Source organism: Heterodontus francisci, chromosome 47 (genome assembly GCF_036365525.1).
Source record: "Heterodontus francisci isolate sHetFra1 chromosome 47, sHetFra1.hap1, whole genome shotgun sequence".
NCBI classification, from domain to species: Eukaryota; Metazoa; Chordata; class Chondrichthyes; order Heterodontiformes; family Heterodontidae; genus Heterodontus; species Heterodontus francisci.
The window spans coordinates 1,353,631-1,376,619 of record NC_090417.1 but is presented as its reverse complement, the minus strand read 5'-3'; the positions used below and the strand labels follow the sequence as shown (position 1 = coordinate 1,376,619).

At 45.6% G+C, this 22,989-nt stretch overlaps 1 protein-coding gene across 1 annotated transcript in view; it reads right to left on the bottom strand.

The window, feature by feature from the left end:
• sb:cb288 (uncharacterized) overlaps window positions 1-16,420 on the bottom strand; it is a 41,393-nt gene extending 24,973 nt beyond the window's left edge. Inside the window, exons 1-2 of the mRNA XM_068023053.1 lie at window positions 16,391-16,420; window positions 15,272-15,505 (exon numbers count right to left, since the gene is read on the bottom strand). Of these exons, the coding sequence (XP_067879154.1) occupies window positions 15,272-15,505; window positions 16,391-16,420 (264 nt within the window). The remainder of the gene's footprint in view (window positions 1-15,271; window positions 15,506-16,390) is intronic.
• Window positions 16,421-22,989: the final 6,569 nt, after the last annotated feature.

The following is a 22,989-nucleotide window of genomic DNA, read 5'->3' as shown; positions in this document are numbered from 1 at the left end:
CTGGATTTACATACTGGATTAAAGTCCAGAAAAATTGGAACTTAAATACAATCACCAAATAGGTTTCCCTCTGTAATCTATTGGGGGTGCGTGAATCTCGTGTGAATGCGTGCGAAGATGTGTAGCGTAACTTTAGTATTTTTAAATCGGGTTAAAGTGTGAAGTATAACAAACTTACCTCTTGTTTAAACTCAAGGAGACCTTTTGCAATCGTACGAGAGGAAAAAGGTCAAACACTCAGTGAGGCGGTAAGCACAACAACTGCTTTTAAAAAGGAATAAACCCTGTTGCGGTCAAACAAGAGGAAGGTGGAGAGGGGAGCCCGAGACCCCCCTCCTGACCTGGCCGTAGCAGCTGAGTTTGACCATCGGCATCAGGAAGAAGAATGTCATGGTCCAGGGCGTTGCCACATCGCCATCAATCAGCACTGCCAACATGACACTGGAGGTTTTGATAGCTTCACATATCCAGGCTCCACAATCACCAGCAATTTGTCACTCGATACTGAAAAGCTGAGTAAGAATATGTGGAACAACCACACCTGACAGAGAACACAAAACTGCAAGTCCACCAAGCCTATGTCCTCAGTGCACTCCTCGACAGTAGTGAGACCAGGACAACATATGCTAGACAGGAGAAAAGGCTCAACACTTTCCACCTTCACTATCTCAGATGTATCCTCGGCATCTCTCGGCAGGACAAGGTCACCAACACAGAAGTCCTGGAGTGTGATAATTCCATGAACATACACTCATTACTAAGCCAATGATGTCTGTGATGGTTCGGTCATACACCCAAAGACCTTCCGTACGGTGAACTGGCCCCAGGGTCAAGACCAGCTGGATGTCTATACCTCCGCCATATGGACATCTACAAGCGAGATATTAAGATGGCGGGCATTGAGAGACAACTGGGAGGTAGCCACTGAAGTCCAGGATCTCCAAGCTGTTCCAGTATAGCTACAACACTGGCATCTACCCTGCAATGTGGAAAATGGCCCAGGTATGTCCTGTACACAAAAAGCAGGACATGTCCAACCCGGCCAATTACCGCCCCATCAGCCCACTCTCAATCATCAGTTAGTGATGGAAGGTGTCATCAACAGTGCCATCAAGCGGCACTTGCTTAGCAATAACCTGCTCAGTGATGCTCAGTTTGGGTTCCGCCAGGGCCACTCAGCTCCTGACCTCATCACAGCCTCGGTTCAAACATGGACAAAAGAGCTGAACTCGAGGTGAGGTGAGAGTGACTGCCCTTGACATCAAGGCAGCATTTGACCGAGTATGGCATCAAGGAGCCCTAGCAAAACTGAGGACAATGGGAATCAGGGGGAAAACCCTCCGCGGGCTAGAGTCATACCTGGCACAAAGGAAGATGGTTGTGGTTGTTGGAGGTCAATCATCTGAGCTCCAGGACATCACTGGAGGAGTTCCTCAGGATAGTGTCCTAGGCCCAACCATCTTCAGCTGCTTCATCAATGACCTTCCCTCCATCATAAGGTCAGAAGTGGGGATGTTCACTGATGATTGCACAATGTTCAGCACCATTCGCGACTCCTCAGATACTGAAGCAGTCCGTGTAGAAATGAAGCAAGACCTGGACTATATCCAGGCTTGGGTTGATGTGTGGCGCGAATGTTACTTGCCACTTAAGTGCCAGGCAATGACCATCTCCAACAAGAGAGAATCTAACCATCTCCCCTTGACATTCAACGGCATGACCATCGCTGAATCCCCCACTATCAACATCCTATGGGTTACCATTGATCAGAAACTGAACTGGAGTATCCATATAAATACCGTGGCTATAAGAACAGTTCAGAGGCTAGGAATCCTGCAGCGAGTAACTCACCTCCTGACTCCCCAAAGCCTGTCCACCATCTACAAGGCACAAGTCAGGAGTGTGATGGAATACTCTCCAGTTGCCTGGATGGGTGCAGCTCTAAAAGCTGTTGAAGCTCGACACCATCCAGGACAAAGCAGCCCGCTTGATTGGCACCCCATCCACAAACATTCACTCCCTTCACCACCGACGCACAGTGGCAGCAGTGTGTACCATCTACAAGATGCACTGCAGCAACGCACCAAGGCTCCTTCGACAACACCTTCCAAACCCATGACCTCTACTACCTAGAAGGACAAGGGCAGCAGACGCATTGGAACACCACCACCTGCAAGCACCCCTCCAATCCCGCACACCATCCTGATTTGGAACTATATCGCTGTTCCTTCACTGTCGCTGGGTGAAAATCCTAGAACCCCTCTCCCTAACAACACTATGGGTGCACCTACCGCACATGGACTGCAGCAGTTGAAGAAGGCAGCTCACCACCACCTTCTCGAGGACAATTAGGGATGGGCAATAAATGCTGGCCTAGCCAGCGATGCCCAAATCCCGTGAATGAATTTTAAAAAATAAAATAAAACAGTTAACCACCAAGGCGCAAACTATTGTCCCACAAGATGGAAGGGTGGCAGTGCCCAGCACACCTTCCAGTTGTACAACAGCAAAGATGCAGAACTGGGAAATGGCAATCTTCAAAGCCCCGAGAAATGGAATGAGGTTGGGCGAGATGAAAGAATGCAAATAAAGTGTCAAAGATAGAACGGACATCTCGAGTAGATGCAGAGCCGACATTCTTGGTTATAAACAGTGGAGTTACACAACCAGTAAATCTTTCCCCTGTTCAATAAACAGAAACGCCATACAGTTACACAGCGAGCAGCCCTCAACCTGCTGAATAAGCAACGTTACAGTTACAAAGCATAATTCTTATCTCACTGAATAAACAGAAAGTCCAAACAGTCTGAGGCCCGTCACTCTGAGCGAGCCTGTGCTGTACAATCTCCTCGCTATTTACACAAAAAAATACTGCAAGTTTATGGGAAAGAGACAATGGGAACTGCCCACTGTTTCAATTAAGATTGGTCTGGGCAACAGTGAGCCACATCTTGTCTGTGTAAGAGACAGCACTCCACCGCCCTCCCGCCACTGAGAGTTTTGAAATCCACAACCGCAGAAGCAGTTGTTCCAAATAAGGGGTTCGTCGCACGACTAACCTGCTGGCCAACTTGGAGTTTTGAATTGTGCTCAGAGTACAGTTGGAAAAGAGACTGCAGTGTGAAGACAATAGAGAAGGTCTCTCTCTCTCTCTCACAAAATTCGAGGGGGATCCACTGAAGCCACTCAAACTTCGAGAGAGAAAACTCCTGCAGCTAAACAAGACTGAAAGTGTGCAGTGGGCCCCGACGAGAACTGCAATCCAAGACTTTACATCAAACCCAAAAGCCAGTAACTGAACTCCAGCTTGAAACTTGAAACCTTTCTCCTCCTCTGTCTCTATCTGCGTCTGTGTTTATTGCATATGCACGCAAGTGTGGTCGTGTCGTGTATTTCTAGTCGTTTTAACCGAATTAGAATTTTAAGGTGAATAAACTTACACCCTTCTAGTTTAAATCTAAAAAAAACCTGTCTGATTGATTTCTTGGCCATTACAATTGGAGACTGGTGAGCGAGGACTCACTAAGGGGAAGCTTAAAACATGGTGTTCTAAAAGTTAAACCTTGTTCCGGCCAAACCCAGGCAACGCCTGAGAGAGAACCCCTTGACCCCTTTCTCACCTGGTCGTAACAGAAAGTTGATAATTTAAAAGACAGATACTGACTCAAGAATGGGGACAATTTGAAGTTATCAGGCTGGGCGGAGAACCCCCGGGACTGGCTGCATTACAGAGACTTCACTGGAGTGTCAAATCAGTCAGGGTATGAAACCAGCGTAAAAAAAGCACTTCCTCACATTTCCCCCTGCATCTCTTGGCCAAAAGCTTCAATCTGTGCCCCCTAGTCCTTGCACTATTCATTAATAAGAGCAGTTTTTCCTTGTCTAACTTATTAAGCCTGTCATAATCTTGTACACCTCGATCAAACCTCCCCTCAATCTCCTTTGCTCCAAGGAGAACAACCCCAGCTTTTCCAACCTAACCTCGCAACTAAAATTCACCATCCCCAGGATAATTCTGATAAATCTCCTCTGCACCCTCTCGAGGACCCTCACAGCCTCCCTGCAGTGTGGTGACCAGAACTGGATGCAATACTGCAGTCGGGGCCTAACCAGAGCTTTCTAAAGCTCGGCACAACTTCCCTGCTTTTGTACTCTATACCTGTTTATGAAGCCCGAGATCCCATATGCTTCACTAACCACTCTTTCCAATATGTCCTGCCACCTTCAAAGATCGACACACATGCACCCCCAGGGCCCTCTGTTCCTGTACACTCTTTAGAACTGTGCCCCTAAGTCTACTAAGCCTCTTGCTTATCTCTTCTGTCAAAATGCATCACCTCACACTTGTCAGCATTAAGTTCCGTCTGCCCATTCTGCTGGCCTATCTAAGCCCTGTTGCAGGCGGCTCACATCATCCTCACTGTTTGCCGCTCCTCCGCGTTTGGTCTCGTTGGCAAATTTTGAGATTCTTCTCTGTAATCCCAATCATGGAAACATTCTTGTAAATCTTTTCTGCGCCCTCTCTAAAGCTTTCCCATCCTTCCTAAATTGCAGTGCCCAGAACTGGACGCAATACCCCAGTTGATGCTGAGCCAGTCTTTTATAAAGGTTCATCAAAACTTCCTCGCTTTTGTAATCTACGCATCTATCACAGTGTGGGAGCTTATGTGATCCTTGGGTTTATAAATAATGACCAGATAATCCATTTTTGGGATGTTGGTTGAGGGATAAATATTGGCCAGGATACCGGGGAGAACTCCCCTACTCTTACTTGGGAGTAGGAACATAAGCGATAGGAGCAAGAGGTGGCCATTCGGCCCTTCCAGCCTGCTGCGTCATTCAATAAGACCATGGCTGATCTTACACCTCAGCTACACCTTCCCGCACTATCCCCAATGAGAAATTGGAGATTGGATTGCTTTGCTCCTTGTTCTGCACTCACAAACAATAACACAGAAGTTAAGATGTAATACTGAGGCTATAGACAACCTTAGACAGACAGCAGTTGGGCGATTGTGTGCAATTTTGGGTTCCACGTTGTTAGGAGGCTGCTTTCTTTTTTTTGTAAAATATGTCTTAAAGAAGTGATTTTGGACATTGAGTCACACTGAGATTGCTGAACTTTGTGGTTTAAAAAAACAAAAGGGAAGGTCAAGAGAAAGTTGGCAGGTCTTACAGGAAAGCATCTATTTGCAAAGAACCCAGCAGGGGATTGTGCTTGTGACTCTAAAAGTATGTTTGCAAGGGAATGACAGGCCAACATTTATGGTTGTCACAGGACTTGTTTCTGGAAAAAGTTGGTTTCATTTTGAACTGTTAGCCAAGCCAACCGGCTTTTGTAAGAACAGAAGGAAAGAGTTGCTGTGTTCCTGCCAGGAGAAGACAGATGATATATTTCTCTCTTTGAAGAATCCCTGCATCTTTAAAGAATTCCTGCATCAAGTTGTACGGTTTCCCCCTTGCATTTGAAGAACTGTGAGCTGTGGAGAAATGGGACTGAATTAACAGTGCACTCTTCCCGCCTTGGTTCTAACAACATTATGAGAAGATCACTGTAGCAACAGCAAGGCCAATGTCCAAACAAAAAACCGATCGTACTGGAAATACACAGCAGATCTGGCAACATCTGTGCAGAGAGAAACAAGAGTTTCCGGCACCTCCCAGCCACCACCAAACACATCTTCCCCTCGCCTCTCCAGTCAGCATTCCAAAAGGGACCGTTCCCGCCGCCACACCCTGGCCCCCCGACACTTCGTCCCCTTCCCCTGCAATCGCAGGAGGTGTAACACCTGCCCTTTTACCTCCTCTGTCCTCACCATCCAAGGTCCCAAACACTCCTTCCAGGTGAAGCAGTGATTTACTTGTACTTCTTTCAATTTAGTATACTGTATTCGCCGCTCACAATGTGGTCGCCTCGACACTGGGGAGACCAAACGCAGATTTGGGTGACCATGCTTTGCGGAACACCTCCGCTCAGTCCGCAAGCATAACCCCGAGCTTCCGTTTGCTTACCATTTTAACTCACCATCCTGCTCTCTTGCACACCTTTCTATCCATGGCTTGCTGTAGTGTTCCAGTGAACCTCAGCGCAAGCTTGAGTGACAGCACCTCCGATTAGGCACTCTACAGCCTTGCGGACTCAACATTAAATTCAACAATTTCAGGCCATGACTGCCATGTTGATTGTTTTTCACCCTGTACCAGTCTTAAACTTATTTTTTCATATTTTCGCTTTTGGACAGAGCTATTCATTATTCTGCCATCAACCCTCTCTCTGGACAAATGCTTTGTCTTTTACCATGACTATTACTACTCCCTTTGCCTTTTATTCCATTATATCTTTGGCATTTAATCTCTCCTGCTCTCTGCCCTATCATGGACCTTCCCTTTTGTCCTTCTTCACTTGCATAAAACCTATTACATTTCTAATCTTTGCCAGTTCTGATGAAAGGTCGCTGACCTGAAACGTTAACTCTGCTTCTCTCTGCACAAATGCTGCCAGACTTGATACAGGATTAAATGCAAAGGGTTTCAGGGAAGAGATTAGGAGAAACGTTCTGCTTTACATCGAGGGTTGTGACTGCACTAGAGATTGAAGCAGAGATCAAAGTATTTATGAATAGGTTCAGCGAGATTTCACAGCTCATAGCGGGAATCAGCGTGGGGCTGAAAAAGCGCTAAAACTTCCAACACTGGAGGGTGTCATGCAGGCCCCCACCTGCCAAGACTGAGGCACATATTATTTCCACATGAACATTAAAACTTAAAATTGTGGCTGGGAAGAAAAGAGGGACTATCACAAGGAATTGCCAAGCCCCTGACTGGAAAGACTTTGCATACTGGCAGACAATGTTGGAACAAAGGACCCAGTCCCTGCTTCTCCAATACACAGAAGACCTGGTCAGACCAGTTTAGTCACATGACTAACTGACTGTTTGAATTGGAACTTGCTGAGAGAAAGAAAGGCAGAAAGCTGTTCGCTCCTGAACTGGAAAAGACCTCTCTCCTGTCTGCTCTCATCTCGCTCTCACCAACTTCGGAAACCATTGAAGACACAAAGAACAAAGAAAATTACAGCACAGGAACAGGCCCTTCGGCCCTCCAAGTCTGTGCTGATCCAGATCCTCTACCTAAACATGTCGCCTATTTTCTAAGGGTCTGTATCTCTTTGCTTCCTGCCCATTCATGTATCTGTCTAGATACATCTTAAAAGACGCTATCGTGTTCGCATCTACCACCTCCGCTGGCAACGCGTTCCAGGCACCCACCGCCCTCTGCGTAAAGAACTTTCCACGCATATCCCCCCTAAACTTTTCCCCTCTCACTTTGAACTCGTGACTCCTAGTATTTGAATCCCCCACTCTGGGAAACAGCTTCTTGCTATCCACCCTGTCTATACCTCTCATGATTTTGTACACCTCAATCAGGTCCCCCCTCAACCTCCGTCTTTCTAATGAAAATAATCCTAATCTACTCAACCTCTCTTCATAGCTAGCGCCCTCCATACCAGGCAACATCCTGGTGAACTTCCTCTGCACCCTCTCCAAAGCAACCACATCCTTTTGGTAATGTGGCGACCAGAACTGCACGCAGTATTCCAAATGTGGCCGAACCAAAGTCCTATACAACTGTAACATGACCTGCCAACTCTTGTACTCAATACCCCGTCCGATGAAGGAAAGCATGCCGTATGCCTTCTTGACCACTCTATTGACCTGCGTTGCCACCTTCAGGGAACAATGGACCTGAACACCCAAATCTCTCTGTACATCAATTTTCCCCAGGACTTTTCCATTTACTGTATAGTTCACTCTTGAATTGGATCTTCCAAAATGCATCACCTCGCATTTGCCCTGATTGAACTCCATCTGCCATTTCTCTGCCCAACTCTCCAGTCTATCTATATTCTGCTGTATTCTCTGACAGTCCCCTTCACTATCTGCTACTCCACCAATCTTAGTGTCGTATGCAAACTTGCTAATCAGACCACCTATACTTTCCTCCAAATCATTTATGTATATCACAAACAACAGTGGTCCCAGCACGGATCCCTGTGGAACACCACTGGTCACACGTCTCCATTTTGAGAAACTCACTTCCACTGCTACTCTCTGTCTCCTGTTGCCCTGCCAGTTCTTTATCCATCTAGCTAGTACACCCTGGATCCCATGCGACTTCACTTTCTCCATCAGCCTACCATGGGGAACCTTATCAAATGCCTTACTGAAGTCCATGTATATGACATCTACAGCCCTTCCCTCATCAATCAACTTTGTCACTTCCTCAAAGAATTCTATTAAGTTGGTAAGACATGACCTTCCCTGCACAAAACCATGTTGCCTATCACTGATAAGCCCATTTTCTTCCAAATGGGAATAGATCCTATCCCTCAGTATCTTCTCCAGCAGCTTCCCTACCACTGACGTCAGGCTCACCGGTCTATAATTACCTGGATTATCCCTGCTACCCTTCTTAAACAAGGGGACAACATTAGCAATTCTCCAGTCCTCCGGAACCTCACCCGTGTTTAAGGATGTTGCAAAGATATCTGTTAAGGCCCCAGCTATTTCCTCTCTCGCTTCCCTCAGTAACCTGGGATAGATCCCATCCGGACCTGGGGACTTGTCCACCTTAATGCCTTTTAGAATACCCAACACTTCCTCCCTCCTTATGCCGACTTTACCTAGAGTAATCAAACATCTGTCCCTAACCTCAACATCCTTCATGTCCCTCTCCTCGGTGAATACCGATGCAAAGTACTCGTTTAGAATCTCACCCATTTTCTCTGACTCCACGCATAACTTTCCTCCTTTGTCCTTGGGTGGGCCAATCCTTTCTCTAGTTACCCTCTTGCTCCTTATATATGAATAAAAGGCTTTGGGGTTTTCCTTAACCCTGTTTGCTAAAGATATTTCATGACCCCTTTTAGCCCTCTTAATTCCTCGTTTCAGATTGGTCCTACATTCCCGATATTCTTCCAAAGCTTCGTCTTTCTTCAGCTGCCTAGACCTTATGTATGTTTCCTTTTTCCTCTTAGCTAGTCTCACAATTTCACCTGTCATCCATAGTTCCCTAATCTTGCCATTTCTATCCCTCATTTTCACAGGAACATGTCTCTCCTGCACGCTAATCAACCTCTCTTTAAAAGCCTCCCACATATCAAATGTGGATTTACCTTCAAACAGCTGCTCCCAATCTACATTCCCCAGCTCCTGCCGAATTTTGGTATAGTTGGCCTTCCCCCAGTTTAGCACTCTTCCTTTAGGACCACTCTCGTCTTTGTCCATGAGTATTCTAAAACTTACGGAATTGTGATCACTATTCCCAAAGTAGTCCCCTACTGAAACTTCAACCACCTGGCCGGGCTCAGTCCCCAACACCAGGTCCAGTATGGCCCCTTCCCGAGTTGGACTATTTACATACTGCTCTAGAAAACCCTCCTGGATGCTCCTTACAAATTCTGCTCCATCTAGACCTCTAACACTAAGTGAATCCCAGTCAATGTTGGGAAAATTAAAATCTCCTACCACCACCACCCTGTTGCTCCTACATCTTTCTATAATCTGTTTACATATTTGTACCTCTATCTCACGCTCGCTGTTGGGAGGCCTGTAGTACAGCCCCAACATTGTTACCACACCCTTCCTATTTATGAGTTCTGCGCAGTGGTTAGCACCGCAGCCTCACAGCTCCAGGGACCCGGGTTCGATTCTGGGTACTGCCTGTGTTGAGTTTGCAAGTTCTCCCTGTGTCTGCGTGGGTTTTCTCCGGGTGCTCCGGTTTCCTCCCACAAGCCAAAAGACTTGCAGGTTGATAGGTAAATTGGCCATTATAAATTGTCACTAGTATAGGTAGGTGGTAGGGAAATATAGGGACAGGTGGGGATGTTTGGTAGGAATATGGGATTAGTGTAGGATTAGTATAAATGGGTGGTTGATGTTCGGCACAGACCCGGTGGGCCGAAGGGCCTGTTTCAGTGCTGTATCTCTAATCTAATCTAATCTAATATTGCCTCACAGCTCAAGTCCTCCATAGTGCCTTCCTTCAGCACAGCTGTGATATCCTCTTTGACCAGTAATGCAACTCCTCCACCCCTTTTACCTCCCTCTCTATCCCGCCTGAAGCATCGATATCCTGGGATATTTAGTTGCCAATCATGCCCTTCCCTCAACCAAGTCTCAGTAATAGCAATAACATCATACTCCCAGGTACTAATCCAAGCCCTAAGTTCATCTGCCTTACCTACTACACTTCTTGCATTAAAACAAATGCACCTCAGACCACCAGTCCCTTTGCTTTCATCATCTGCTCCCTGCCTACTCTTTCCCTTAGTCACGCTGACTTCATTATCTAGTTGCTTACAGGCTTTAGTTACTACCTCCTTACTGTCCACTGACCTCCTCATTTGGTAAACTCAGAGAGAAAAGTCTCCCACCTAAACAAGGTTTAAGAATAATATTGGGCCCCAATGAAAAGTAAGAGCTGTCTACAATCAAAGACTCTGCTGCAAGCTGGAAACACAAACAGTAATAAGAAACACCGCCCCCCCCCCCCCCCCCCCTCCCTTCAGAGACTGCCTCAAACCTCTCTATTTTTCTTCTGCTCTTTTTTGTCCCTATTTTCAAGCGTATCGCGTGTGCACGCTAGCGTGGGCGCGCGGTTTATCCGCAGGCGTTAACCGAATTAGAGTTTAACTTCAAGTTTTAATAGTTTTAAAGAAGGAAAGTGAAATTTAAGAAAATCTGGTGTGCTCACTTCTTTGCCTTATAATTGGAAAGTGGTGAACAAGGATTGACCGGGGGGTGGGGGAGGAAGCTCAACACACAGTGTGTTTAACATTCAACTCTGTTACAGTAAGACCAGGTGAAGACAGTAAAAGACCCCTAGACACCTTTCTCACCTGGTCATAACATGGGAAAAACTCAAAAGTCAAAGTTTGAACACAAGGGAAGACCAAATGAAACCCACAATTCATCACTCTGGCCAAAAATAAAAATTCTGAGATATGGAATAGTTTCCAAATTTTAAAAGCTTTTGATACTTGTATCAACCTGTGGATCAATGAGATTTAGAGAAACTAGATAAAACAGTTGATGCTTTTATTAATGACCTTAACAGACTTGCTAAAAGGGATCGGGGGAAACTTTCTTCTTTGCATACAGGGTTGTGAATCTGGAGACCTAAAAGCAGAATTAATACGACACGGCATTGTAGTAGGTATTTCTGATGAATCCCTATCAGATTTATTGCAGTCTAAAGGCAATTCAGCTGGCGAGACAAGCAGAGATCTGGAAGAACAACAGAGTTGTTCAGGAAACCTCCAGCATCCATACAGTTCCTTAACCAGAGGGCTGTAAATGAAGCACCAGAAAAGATGATACAATACCGGGGGGGGGGGGGGGGGGGGGGGCAGGGGTGCAAAAGACACCATTAAACTCTGCCAGCGATGAGGGTATACTCATGGATGCGAGGCAGTGTCCTGCATACAAAGCCAAATGCTTCCATTGTAATAAAATGTTCTACAGGGCCTTGAAAGTGTAAGATGCCAGATGGACAACATTTTAGTTCACAGTGAGTCCAATAAAGAACACAACCCGAGGGTTTAGAGTGGTTTTGAGTGGGCTGCAGGACGAATGCCAAACGCTTAATGGAACGTGCGAGTTTTCAAATAGGTCCATTTGCTTTTTTTTTTTAAGGACACATTGCGAGCAGTAGAGGCATAATAACATATCTGTAAAAGACGAGAGCCATTCGCGAATTCCTACTTCAGTGCGAGAAAGATGTCATGTTCAGATGCATCCGCTCGCCAATATTGAAAGCAAGGCTGGCGACAAGAGTCCCAGTGGGAAGAGAAGACAGTTTACGATAGTGCATGATTTGCTGGTATAATGACACACTGGTGATTCCAGAGTCACTCTGAGTAGAGATCTTGGAGAAAATGCACCAGGGTCATTTGATCATAACTAAATGTACAGCACGGGCTCAGGCGTCCCTGTGGTGGCCAGGAATATCGAAAGATCGAGAAGATATGTCGTCAAATTTCCAGGTACGTGCAGTGCACAGACATGATCAGAGAGAACCCCTGATCTCGACCCAATTCCCAACCAGACCGTGGGAGTGTCTAGCGACAGATCTATTCATATTTAATGGAAAATCCTACCCAAGGGTCATCGACTGTTTTTATCGGTGGATCAAGTTAAATGTTTGTACGCAATAACTGAAACGGTCAGTCAAATGTTACAAGAAATCTTTGCAACACATGGTATATCTGAGCAGATCGTGTCTGATAATGGACCACAATTTTCAAATGACTACTTCAGGCACTTTGTGGAAAACTGTGGATTTCTACACTTGACAAGTTCCCCTAGATATTCACAATCTAATGGAGAAGCTGGGCAAAGAGTCAGACTTATGAAAGCACGGTTAAAGAAAGGTAAAGATTTTCAGACAGCACTTCTGAACTACAGTGCCCCATAGGTGTGCAGATTAGCACCATTCAAACTGTTAATGGGTAGGGAACTTGGAACACAACTTCCAATCCGACCCAAAAAGTTACTTCCAACGTCAGAGAAAGATTAATGATCTTCTGCATCCGACGACGACACTATCAGAGAGTTGTGAAGCCTCCTGACCACTTGAATCAATGATGTCAGAAACCTGAAGGGAAGATGGGGTAGTATGTAAAAATAAATACAAGTGAATGTATGCAAACACCTTCAGAACGAGACTTGGGGGAGGTGGGGGTGGGAGATGTAGTATAAAAGGTCTCAAATGGTTAATGTTGAGAAAGTGTAAAGAATACTATGATGTAAGACAGGTTATCCAACCTTTTTGGGTGGGGCAGGGGGGACACATTACAATTTTTTATCTTGCATAGAAGGCCGGTGAGATAATTTCAGGAAGATAAAGGTATTAAAACTTTATCTTATTATTCACAACAAATGTGCATTTTTGTGAAAAAATGAGAAGATTCATTTATTGACTTACTTTCTGGTCACTATGTTGGACACTGATTTAATGAGATACCTGGCAATTTTCTGTTTGCACAAGTGGCCAATGTTTGCCTGCACACTTGCAGCGATGCGGAGTATTCCAGATAGATGTCCATCTATCAGGAGCCATATTGATCACTGTCTCTCTGTGACCTCACCATCCAAGGTCCCTTTGTACTTCCTAGGGTCCTACCATCCATTGCATATTCCCTTGCCTTGTTACTCCTTCCAAAATGCATCACCTCACACTTCTCAGGATTATATTCCATTTTCCGCTGCTCCGCCCATCTATATCGTCCTGTAATCTCGCAAAAACAACCCTCGACCATCACACTCTGCCTCCTGCCACTAAGCCAATTTTGGATCCAATTTGCCAAATTGCCCTGGATCCCACGAGCTCTTACCTTCTTGACCAATCTCCCATGCGGGACCTTACAAAAGCCTTACGGAAGTCCATGTAGACTACATCAACTGCTTTACCCTCATCTACACATCTAGTCACTGCCTCGAAAAATTCAATCAAGTTAGTTAGACACGATCTCCCCCTGACAAAGCCATGCTGACTATCCCTGATTCATCCCTGCCTCTCCAAGTGGAGATTAATCCTGTCCCTCAGAATTTTTTCCAATATTTTCCCTACCATTGATATTAGACTCACCGGCTTGTAATTACCTTGAATAATGGTACCACATTCGCTGTCCTCCAGTCCTCTGGTACCTCTCCTGTGGCTAGAGAGGATTTGAAAATGTGTGTCAGAGCCCCTGCTATCTCCTCCCTTGCCTCACATAACAGCCTGGAATACATCTCATCTGGGCCTGGGGATTGATCCACTTTTAAGCCCGCTAAAGCTGCTAATACCTGCTCCCTTTCAATGCTAAACAGGTACAGTGCCGGTGTGCAGATTCACAAATGCAGTTCTCCTCACTGTTGAGTCGGGGACCTTGATAATCCTGAGAACAGGGACCAACTGACCCAAGAACAAGTCATGCATCTGAGCCACTCTTAAAAAGCAGTATATTATTTAAATAGAGAGACTGCAGAACTCTGCAGCTCAGAATGATCTGGGTGTCCTGGTATACGATTCACAAAACGTCAGTCTGCCGGTACAGCAAGTGTTTAGGAAGGAAAATGGAATATTGGCGTTTACTGCAAGGGGAATTGAATATAAAAGTAGGGAAGTTTTGCTGCAGCTGTATAGGGCCTTGAAGATACAAGTCAGGAGTGTGATGGAATACTCTCCACTTGCCTGTATGGGTGCAGCTCCAACAACACTAAAGAAGCTGAACACCAACCAGGACAAAGCAGCCCATTTGATTGACACATGGACTGCAGCGGTTCAAGAAGGCAGCTCACCACCACCTTCTCAAGTACAATTAGGGATGGGCAATAAATGCTGGCCTGGCCAGTGACGCCCACATCCCACGAAACGAATATTTAAAACAATCGCAGTACAGAAGGTGGCTATTCGGCCCCTCGAGTCAATGCCAGCTCTCTGCAGTGCAACTCAGTCAGCCCCATTCCCCCACCCTATGCCTGTAGCCCTGCAATTTATTTCCCTCGCCCTACTTCATTTGATTCTGTCAGCATATCCTATTCCTTTCTCCCTCATGTTTCTATCTAGCTTCCCCTTAAATGGATCTTTTCCATTCACCTCTACCATTCCCCGTGAGGCTGAGTTCCACATTCTCTCGGCAAAGTTTCTCCTAAATTCCCCATTGGATTTATTAGTGACTGCCTTATATTGATGGCCCCCCTGTTTCAGATTCCCCCACAAGTGGAAGCATCTTCTCGAAGTCTATCAAACCCCTGCATCGTTCGAAAGCCCTCTATTAAGTCACCTCAGCCTGTTCAGTCTTCCCTGATAGTTATAACCTATCAGCTGTAAAACCTTCTCTGCACCTTTACTGTGTGTATCTTTTCTAAAAGGGAGATCAGAACTGCAGAGTGCTCTTAAAAAAAAGCACCAGTAACTGCTAGCTGCAAATCTTTAATCTGTTTGTCTGACAAACGTTGGCTTTCCATTTAAAGTCCATTCAAAACATTTGTAGGTTTTATTGAGCAAACTGGATTCTCTATTTAAAGCTGGGGCAAATTGACTGGATGATACAGCCTACAATCTGAAGTTTGCTACACAATACAAACAAAAAGTTTTAAACCATGCACTCAGCCGAGGTAATACAACAGATAAAACATCTGAGCACAATTTAAGCTCAGTGTCTGCACACAGACACAATTGAAACTCACACACAGACAGATATCCTGGGGAATCCACACATTACCTGTATGTTGTTGTTTAAAGTTAAGCGTTCCCTAGTTTGGGTTTGGTTTCCTGCAGATTGCTTCATGTTGTCCCGCCTGCGCTCAGGAACCCTCCTGATCCCGAGCCTGATCTCATTCACCTGCAGCTCAGAGCGAACTAGCTCCCGCCCGCGGTCGCAGATGCCACTGGCGCTGCCGTGATGCGGCTCCAGGCGGCCGAACGACGTAGCGGAGGAATACGCCACATTGGAACTCTGGAGTCCAACTCATTCATTCATCTTGGTGTGTGTTAAAGATGCTGGGTTGTAAATGCTGGGGCTATAGATGCACAATCATTGAATGCAGTTACTACAGAAAATACTTGTAATGCAAAGCTTAGAGATATTGAAGAATATAAATAATAATCACCCAAACTGTCAGCCATGCCTTTGGGTAGTATTCTCACCTCTGAGTCCCACTCCAGAGCCTTGAGCACAAGAAATTCAGGCTGACACTCCCAGTGCAGTACTGAGGGAGTGCTGCACTGTCAGAGGTGCTGTCTTTTCAAGGAGATTTTCAACACAGGCCCCAATTGCCCTCTTAGATAATGTATAAGATCCCAATGTAGTCGCTTGAAAGAGAGCAGGGGAGTGCTCCCCAGTGTCTTGGCCAACATCAGCGAACCATCTGGTTATGATTGCTGTTTGTGGGATCTTGCTTTTCATAAGCTGGTTGCTGTTTTTCCCTACATTACAACAGGGACTACACTTCAGAAAAAACTCCATTGGCTACAAATTGCTTTGAGATCACCTGACATTGTGAAAGGCGCTATGCAAAAGCAGTAAATATCATCAGACAGAAGTGATGAGTGCAATTGAATTAATTCAAGTAAAGCAGTAACTTGAACAAGAACAGAAAAATAAACAGTTTATTTTGTTGCGTTAAGTATAAGAAGTCATCTAAATGCAGTTGCTATCCAGTGTGTTGCCATGATCACTGGAAGGGCTTGTTTTATGATATAGCATGGGTTTATATCAGCAGCAATTCACACTGGAGAGAATGGACACTGAACCTTAGCTCACAGAGCAAGCGTGCAACACATGTTGAATAGCGCAAGGAGAGGTCTCTTTGGAGGAATGATCTGTAACAACCTCCCTCACCTGTAGTTGAACCATTGGTGACTTGCACATCTCACTCCTCATTAAATTTCCTCTGTGAAGATAGTTTCCACTCTGGAATACTTGAAGCTACTAGTTGCTTCATTGATTTCATTGATCTCACCAAAGCCTTTGACCTCGTCAGCAGACGTGGTCTCTTCAGACTACTAGAAAAGATTGGATGTCCACCAAAGCTACTAAGTATCATCACCTCATTCCATGACAATATGAAAGGCACAATTCAACATGGTGGCTCCTCATCAGAGCCCTTTCCTATCCTGAGTGGTGTGAAACAGGGCTGTGTTCTCGCACCCACACTTTTTGGGATTTTCTTCTCCCTGCTGCTTTCACATGCGCTCAAATCCTCTGAAGAAGGAATTTTCCTCCACACAAGATCAGGGGGCAGGTTGTTCAACCTTGCCCGTCTAAGAGCAAAGTCCAAAGTACGGAAAGTCCTCATCAGACAACTCCTCTTTGCTGACGATGTTGCTTTAACATCTCACACTGAAGAGTGCCTGCAGAGTCTCATCGACAGGTTTGCGGCTGCCTGCAATGAATTTGGCCTAACCATCAGCCTCAAGGAAACGAACATCATGGGGCAGGACGTCAGAAATGCTCCATCCATCAATATTGGCGACCACGCTCTGGAAGTGGTTCAAGAGTTCACCTACCTAGGCTCAACTATCACCAGTAACCTGTCTCTAGATGCAGAAATCAACAAGCGCATGGGAAAGGCTTCCACTGCTATGTCCAGACTGGCCAAGAGAGTGTGGGAAAATGGCGCACTGACACGGAACACAAAAGTCCGAGTGTATCAGGCCTGTGTCCTCAGTACCTTGCTCTATGGCAGCCAAGAGCGACGTCTCAATTCATTCCATCTTCGCTGCCTCCGGAGCATACTTGGCATCAGGTGGCAGGACTGTATCTCCAACACAGAAGCCCTCGAGGCGGCCAACATCCCCAGCTTATACACACTACTGAGTCAGCGGTGCTTGAGATGGCTTGGCCATGTGAGCCGCATGGAAGATGGCAGGATCCCCAAAGACACATTGTACAGCAAGCTCGCCACTGGTATCAGACCCACCGGCCGTCCATGTCTCCGCTATAAAGACGTCTGCAAACGCGACATGAAATCGTGTGACATTGATCACAAGTCGTGGGAGTCAGTTGCCAGCATTCGCCAGAGCTGGCGGGCAGCCATAAAGACAGGGCTAAATTGTGGTGATTCGAAGAGACCTAGTAGTTGGCAGGAAAAAAGACAGAGGCGCAAGGGGAGAGCCAACTGTGCAACAGCCCCGACAAACAAATTTCTCTGCAGCACCTGTGGTGCAGGAGCCTGTCACTCCAGAATTGGCCTTTATAGCCACTCCAGGCACTGCTTCACAAACCACTGACCACCTCCAGGCGCGTATCCATTGTCTCTCGAGATAAGTAGGCCCAAAAGAAAGAACTAGTTGCTCAGAAATGATTTTTTTATGGCTGTGTAAATGCTAAAATTAATGCTTAGAAATCTGTCAGGCAGTAATCCACAGAATGCAACATTGAAACTTCTGTGTAGTTTTTTGTTTGGCCTTTTGCATTTGAATCAAAGTGAAAATTTATCATCTGACAGTGCAGTCTGTGTAACTTCAGAAATACTGACATGAGAGCCCAGCCTCATTTGAGTTTATAAAAGGAGCTAGAGTTTATGGAAAGGTTGTCCAGAATGTGGATCCTGCCTTGGAAATGCAGCTCTCGCTGGGTGACGTTTTGAAGCAGCACCTTCAGCCCTCTGAAACATCGAACCTCCCAAAGCAGAAACCCAGAACACCATATTTTATGCTACAATACCCATTGCTTCTAAATGTGGAATGTTGTTCTTCCAGATGGCAACGAGCAAGAGTAAGGAGATAAGAATGCACAAAGTCTGGATAAAAAAAATGCTCCAAATAGGTAGGACGGACAGGACAGCCTATCACACTGTTTCAGAATGCTGTACTATATGCAACTACAGTTAGCTCTTTAGAGCTTGACTCCAACACTGCCCTCCTTATCCTCAACCTCCAATACTGTTCCAATGAAGCTCAACACAAGCTTGATAAAACAGCAGCTCCTCTTGCGACGAAGCACTTTTGCAGCCTTCTGGACTCAACAGTAACTTAACCCTCCAACCGCCCAGCCACTCTTTTTCACTCAGGAGCTGTCGGTGGATGATTCTGCTGTTGCCATTTACACCTCCTCCAGCCCCATCTTTTGTTCCTTTTCTTGCTCCGTTACCATCTCTTTTTGTCTTGCACCATTCTCCCTTCCGCCATTTAATCCCTCCTGTCTTCCACCCTATCACAGACCTTCGCTTTTGTTCTTTTCTCCCCTTCCCCTGCACTTGCTCAAAACCCATCACAATTCAAACTCTTTCCAGCTGTTTCAAAAAGGTCACTGACCTGAAACGTTACCACCGCTTCTCCCTCCACAGATGCTGCCAGACCGGCTGAGTGTTTCCAACAGTTTCTGCATTTTGAAATAAAAACGAGAGCTGTTTTCAGACCTGTTCTTTATCTGGATGACACATCTCAAAATATTCCGTTCTTGTAAAGAGTATTTGAAAAGTTGAAATTAAACAAAGGATAACTCAAGAGGGAATTCAGAAAAAAAGACGATTTAACCCAGCAAGTGCCGAGGCTGTGGAACTCACTGCTACAAGTAGAAAGAACAAAGAACAGTACAGCACAGGAACAGGCCATTCGGCCCTCCAAGCCTACACCGATCTTGATGCCTGCCTAAACTAAAACCTTCTGCATTTCCGGGGACCGTATCCCTCTATTCCCATCCTATTCATGTATTTGTCAAGATGCCTCTTAAACATCATTATCGTACCTGCTTCCACCACCTCCCCCGGTAACAAGTTCCAGGCACTCACCACCCTCTGTGTAAAGAACTTGCCTCGCACATCCCCTCTAAACTTTGCCCCTCTCACCTTAAATCTATGTCCCCCAGTAACTGACTCTTCCACCCTGGGAAAAAGCTTCTGACTATCCACTCTGTCCATGCCACTCATAACTTTGTAAACCTCTATCATGTCGCCCCCTCCACCTCCGTCGTTCCAGTGAAAACAATCCGAGTTTATCCAACCTCTCCTCATAGCTAATGCCCTCCAGACCAGGCAACATCCTGGTAGACCTCTTCTGTACCCACTCCAAAGCCTCCACGTCCTTCTGGTAGTGTGGCGACCAGAATTGCACGCAATATTCTAAATGTGGCCTAACTAAAGTTCTGTACAGCTGCAGCATGACTTGCCAATGTTTATACTCTGTGCCCCGGCCGATGAAGATAAGCATGCCGTATGCCTTCTTGACTACCTTATTCACCTGCGTTGCCACTTTCAGTGACCTATGGACCTGTACGCCCAGATCTCTCTGCCTGTCAATACTCCTAAGGGTTCTGCCATTTACCGTATACTTCCCACCTGCATTAGACCTTCCAAAATGCATTACCTCACATTTGTCCAGATTAAACTCCATCTGCCATTTCTCCGCCCAAGTCTCCAACCGATCTATATCCTACTGTATCCTCCACCAACCTTTGTGTCGTCCGCAAACTTACTAATCAGACCAGCTACATTTTCCTCCAAATGATTTTTTTTATAGTACAAAGAGCAAAGGTCCCAGCATTGATCCCTGCGGAACACTAGTCACATTCCTCCATTCAGAAAAGCACCCTTCCACAGCTACACTCTGTCTTCTATGACAGAGCCAGTTCTGTATCCATCTTGCCAGCTCACCTCTGATCCCGTGTGACTTCACCTTTTGTACCAGTCTGCCATGAGGGACCTTGTCAAAGGCTCTACTGAAGTCCATATAGACACCATCCACTGCCCTTCCTTCATCAATCATCTTTGTCACTTCCTCAAAAAACTCAATCAAATTAGTGAGACACGACCTCCTCTTCACAAAACCATGCTGCCTCTCGCTAATAAGTTTGTTTGTTTCCAAATGGGAGTAAATCCTGTCCTGAAGAATTCTCTCTAATAATTTCCCTACCACTGACGTAAATCTCACCGGCCTATAATTTCCTGGATTATCCTTGCTACCCTTCTTAAACAAAGGAACAACATTGGCTATTCTCCAGTCCTCTGGGACCTCCCCTGTAGCCAATGAGGATGCAAAGAATTCTGTCAAAGCCCCAGCAATTTCTTCCCTTGCCTCCCTCAGTATTCTAGGGTAGATCCCATCAGGCCCTGGGGACTTATCTACCTTAATGCTTTGCAAGACACCCAACACCTCCTTCTTTTTGATCATGAGATGACTGAGACTATCTACACTCCCTTCCCTAGGCTCATCATCCACCAAGTCCTTCTCTTTGGTGAATACTGATGCAAAGTACTCATTTAGTACCTCGCCCATTTCCTCTGGCTCCACACATAGATTCCCTTCTCTGTCCTTGAGCGGGCCAACCCTTTCTCTAGTTACCCTCTTGCTCTTTATATATGTATAAAAAGCCTTGGCATTTTCCTTAATCCTGTTTGCCAATGATTTTTCATGACCCCTTTTAGCCCTTCTGACTCCTTGCTTAAGTTAGTTGAGGCGAATAGCATAGATCCAGTTCAGGGAAAGCAAAATAAACACGAGGGAAAAGGAATAGGATATGCTGATAGTATTAAATGAAGTTGGGTGGAAGGAGGCTGCTGTGCAGAATAAACACTGGCAAGAGCGAGATGGGTTAAACAGCCTGTACATTCTACATAATTCCAGGTAATACATTTCTCTGTTGTCGGCTTGCTTTTATTTTTGTTGGCGTACATTTACAGCACTGATTTGCACGGGCATCTCAGGCGAAGTGGGGATTATCCTCGGACACAGCAACAGGTCTCCCTCTGCAACTCCCATGATAATGAACCTGCTATCAAACATGGGCGACTTACAGCTTCTAGGAAAAGCAGCTCAATCATTTCCATCTTTGCTGTCTGAGGTTCATTACGGGTATATCCGGGCAGGACAAAAAAATCACAAATGTGGCAGTCCTCACAAAGGCAGAGCTCCCAAGTGCGTCGGCACCAAACAAACAGACGGCTTGGGCTGATCGGACACGTCCGCACGCCAAAGGACCTTCTGTATGATGAGGTAGCGGGGGCCAGACGACCAGTGGGGCGTCCAAAGCTCTGCTTCAAGGATACTTGCAAGCGTGACATGAAAGCCCCAAATGTCGACTACTGAACCTGGAAGGTACGGGTTGACAAAAAGAGGGAAATAGCAACCCATCCTGTGGACTGGTGTGCACTACCACGGCGACCAGTGGCTACAACTTGGCAACAGGTGGCCGATGCCAAAAGCAACAATTCAGAACTTCAGTCTGGCACTTTTGGCACAACCTGCCTCTCAAAGATTGACCTTCACAGCAAAGATGCACCAAGAGAAGACACCCCACCTAAGTGGATTGTTTGCTGCGCATCCATCATCTTTCGTAGATGGAAGGATGCTAACCAAGAATTATCAATCAGCAGCAGGGTCTGGAAGAACTGAAGCTCTGGGTGGCTCAGTAGCATGGAAGACTGCTTCAGGTACAATCGCCCATTACCAAGCATGTCACTTATAAAGCTTGTTCAATCACACAGGAACTGTGCTCACCTTTCCTTACCTGACAACTGGTTACCATCCCAACACCTTCAGCTCGGAATCAATGCAAAAACTTTTGCAATACTTTAACAATTCAAATTATATAAATAAAGCTTCTGGGTCAATAGTCTCTCATATTATCAAAGAAATATCACCTTATGCTACAATATCACACCACACACACACTCCTCTGCCCATCAGTTAAGGTGCAATTTAGGCATTTCTGTGGGAGTTGAGGGCTTAGCGGGGAAAACTTAAGGCATTTCAAACAATAAATGCTCAGCTTTATGAGCAAGTTCATTTTTTTCCCCACCCAGAATAGTATATTTTTAAAGCCTCTTGGAACATTTCTGCTGTATTACAGGCACCATTTTAAATTCAAACTGTTGTTGAAACTATATACCAACCGAGGGGAAAATGGTAGTGGTGATATACAGAGAAATCGTGACAAATTAATTGGTTGTTTTGTGACATTTTTCAATTGACTTGTCCCTGTGTTTCATTTTTGGCTTCAATTGGACTAGTCAGTCATTCCGATATTTCATTGCAATTTTTTTGCCCTAAAAAGGAGCATGGGAGTTTTGACCCTGTTACAGTTCTATACCTCAGAGGTCAGTTTTTCCTGCACCATGAGACGGATAGATGTTATACCTACTTTTAAACGTAAATCTTCTCGAGCGCCTTTCACAACCACAGGATATCGCAAATACATTACAGCCAATGAAGCACTTCTGAAGTGTCGTCACTGTTGTAATGTAGGAAATGCAGCGGCCAATTTGCACACAGCAAGCTCCCACTAACTGCAACACGCTGATGACCTGTTTTTGTGATGTTGTTTGAGGGATGATAATTGGTCAAGACATCAGTCACAGTACTTTGCATGAGATCAATCCAACACTGCACCTTATGCCAGTCTGTGGTCGATCAAACCTTATTCTAACTTTTTACTGAGCGAAGGAAAATGCTCTCTCGAGCAGTCCAGCAATTCTGTTTCCAAAGAAAAACACTCAAGAA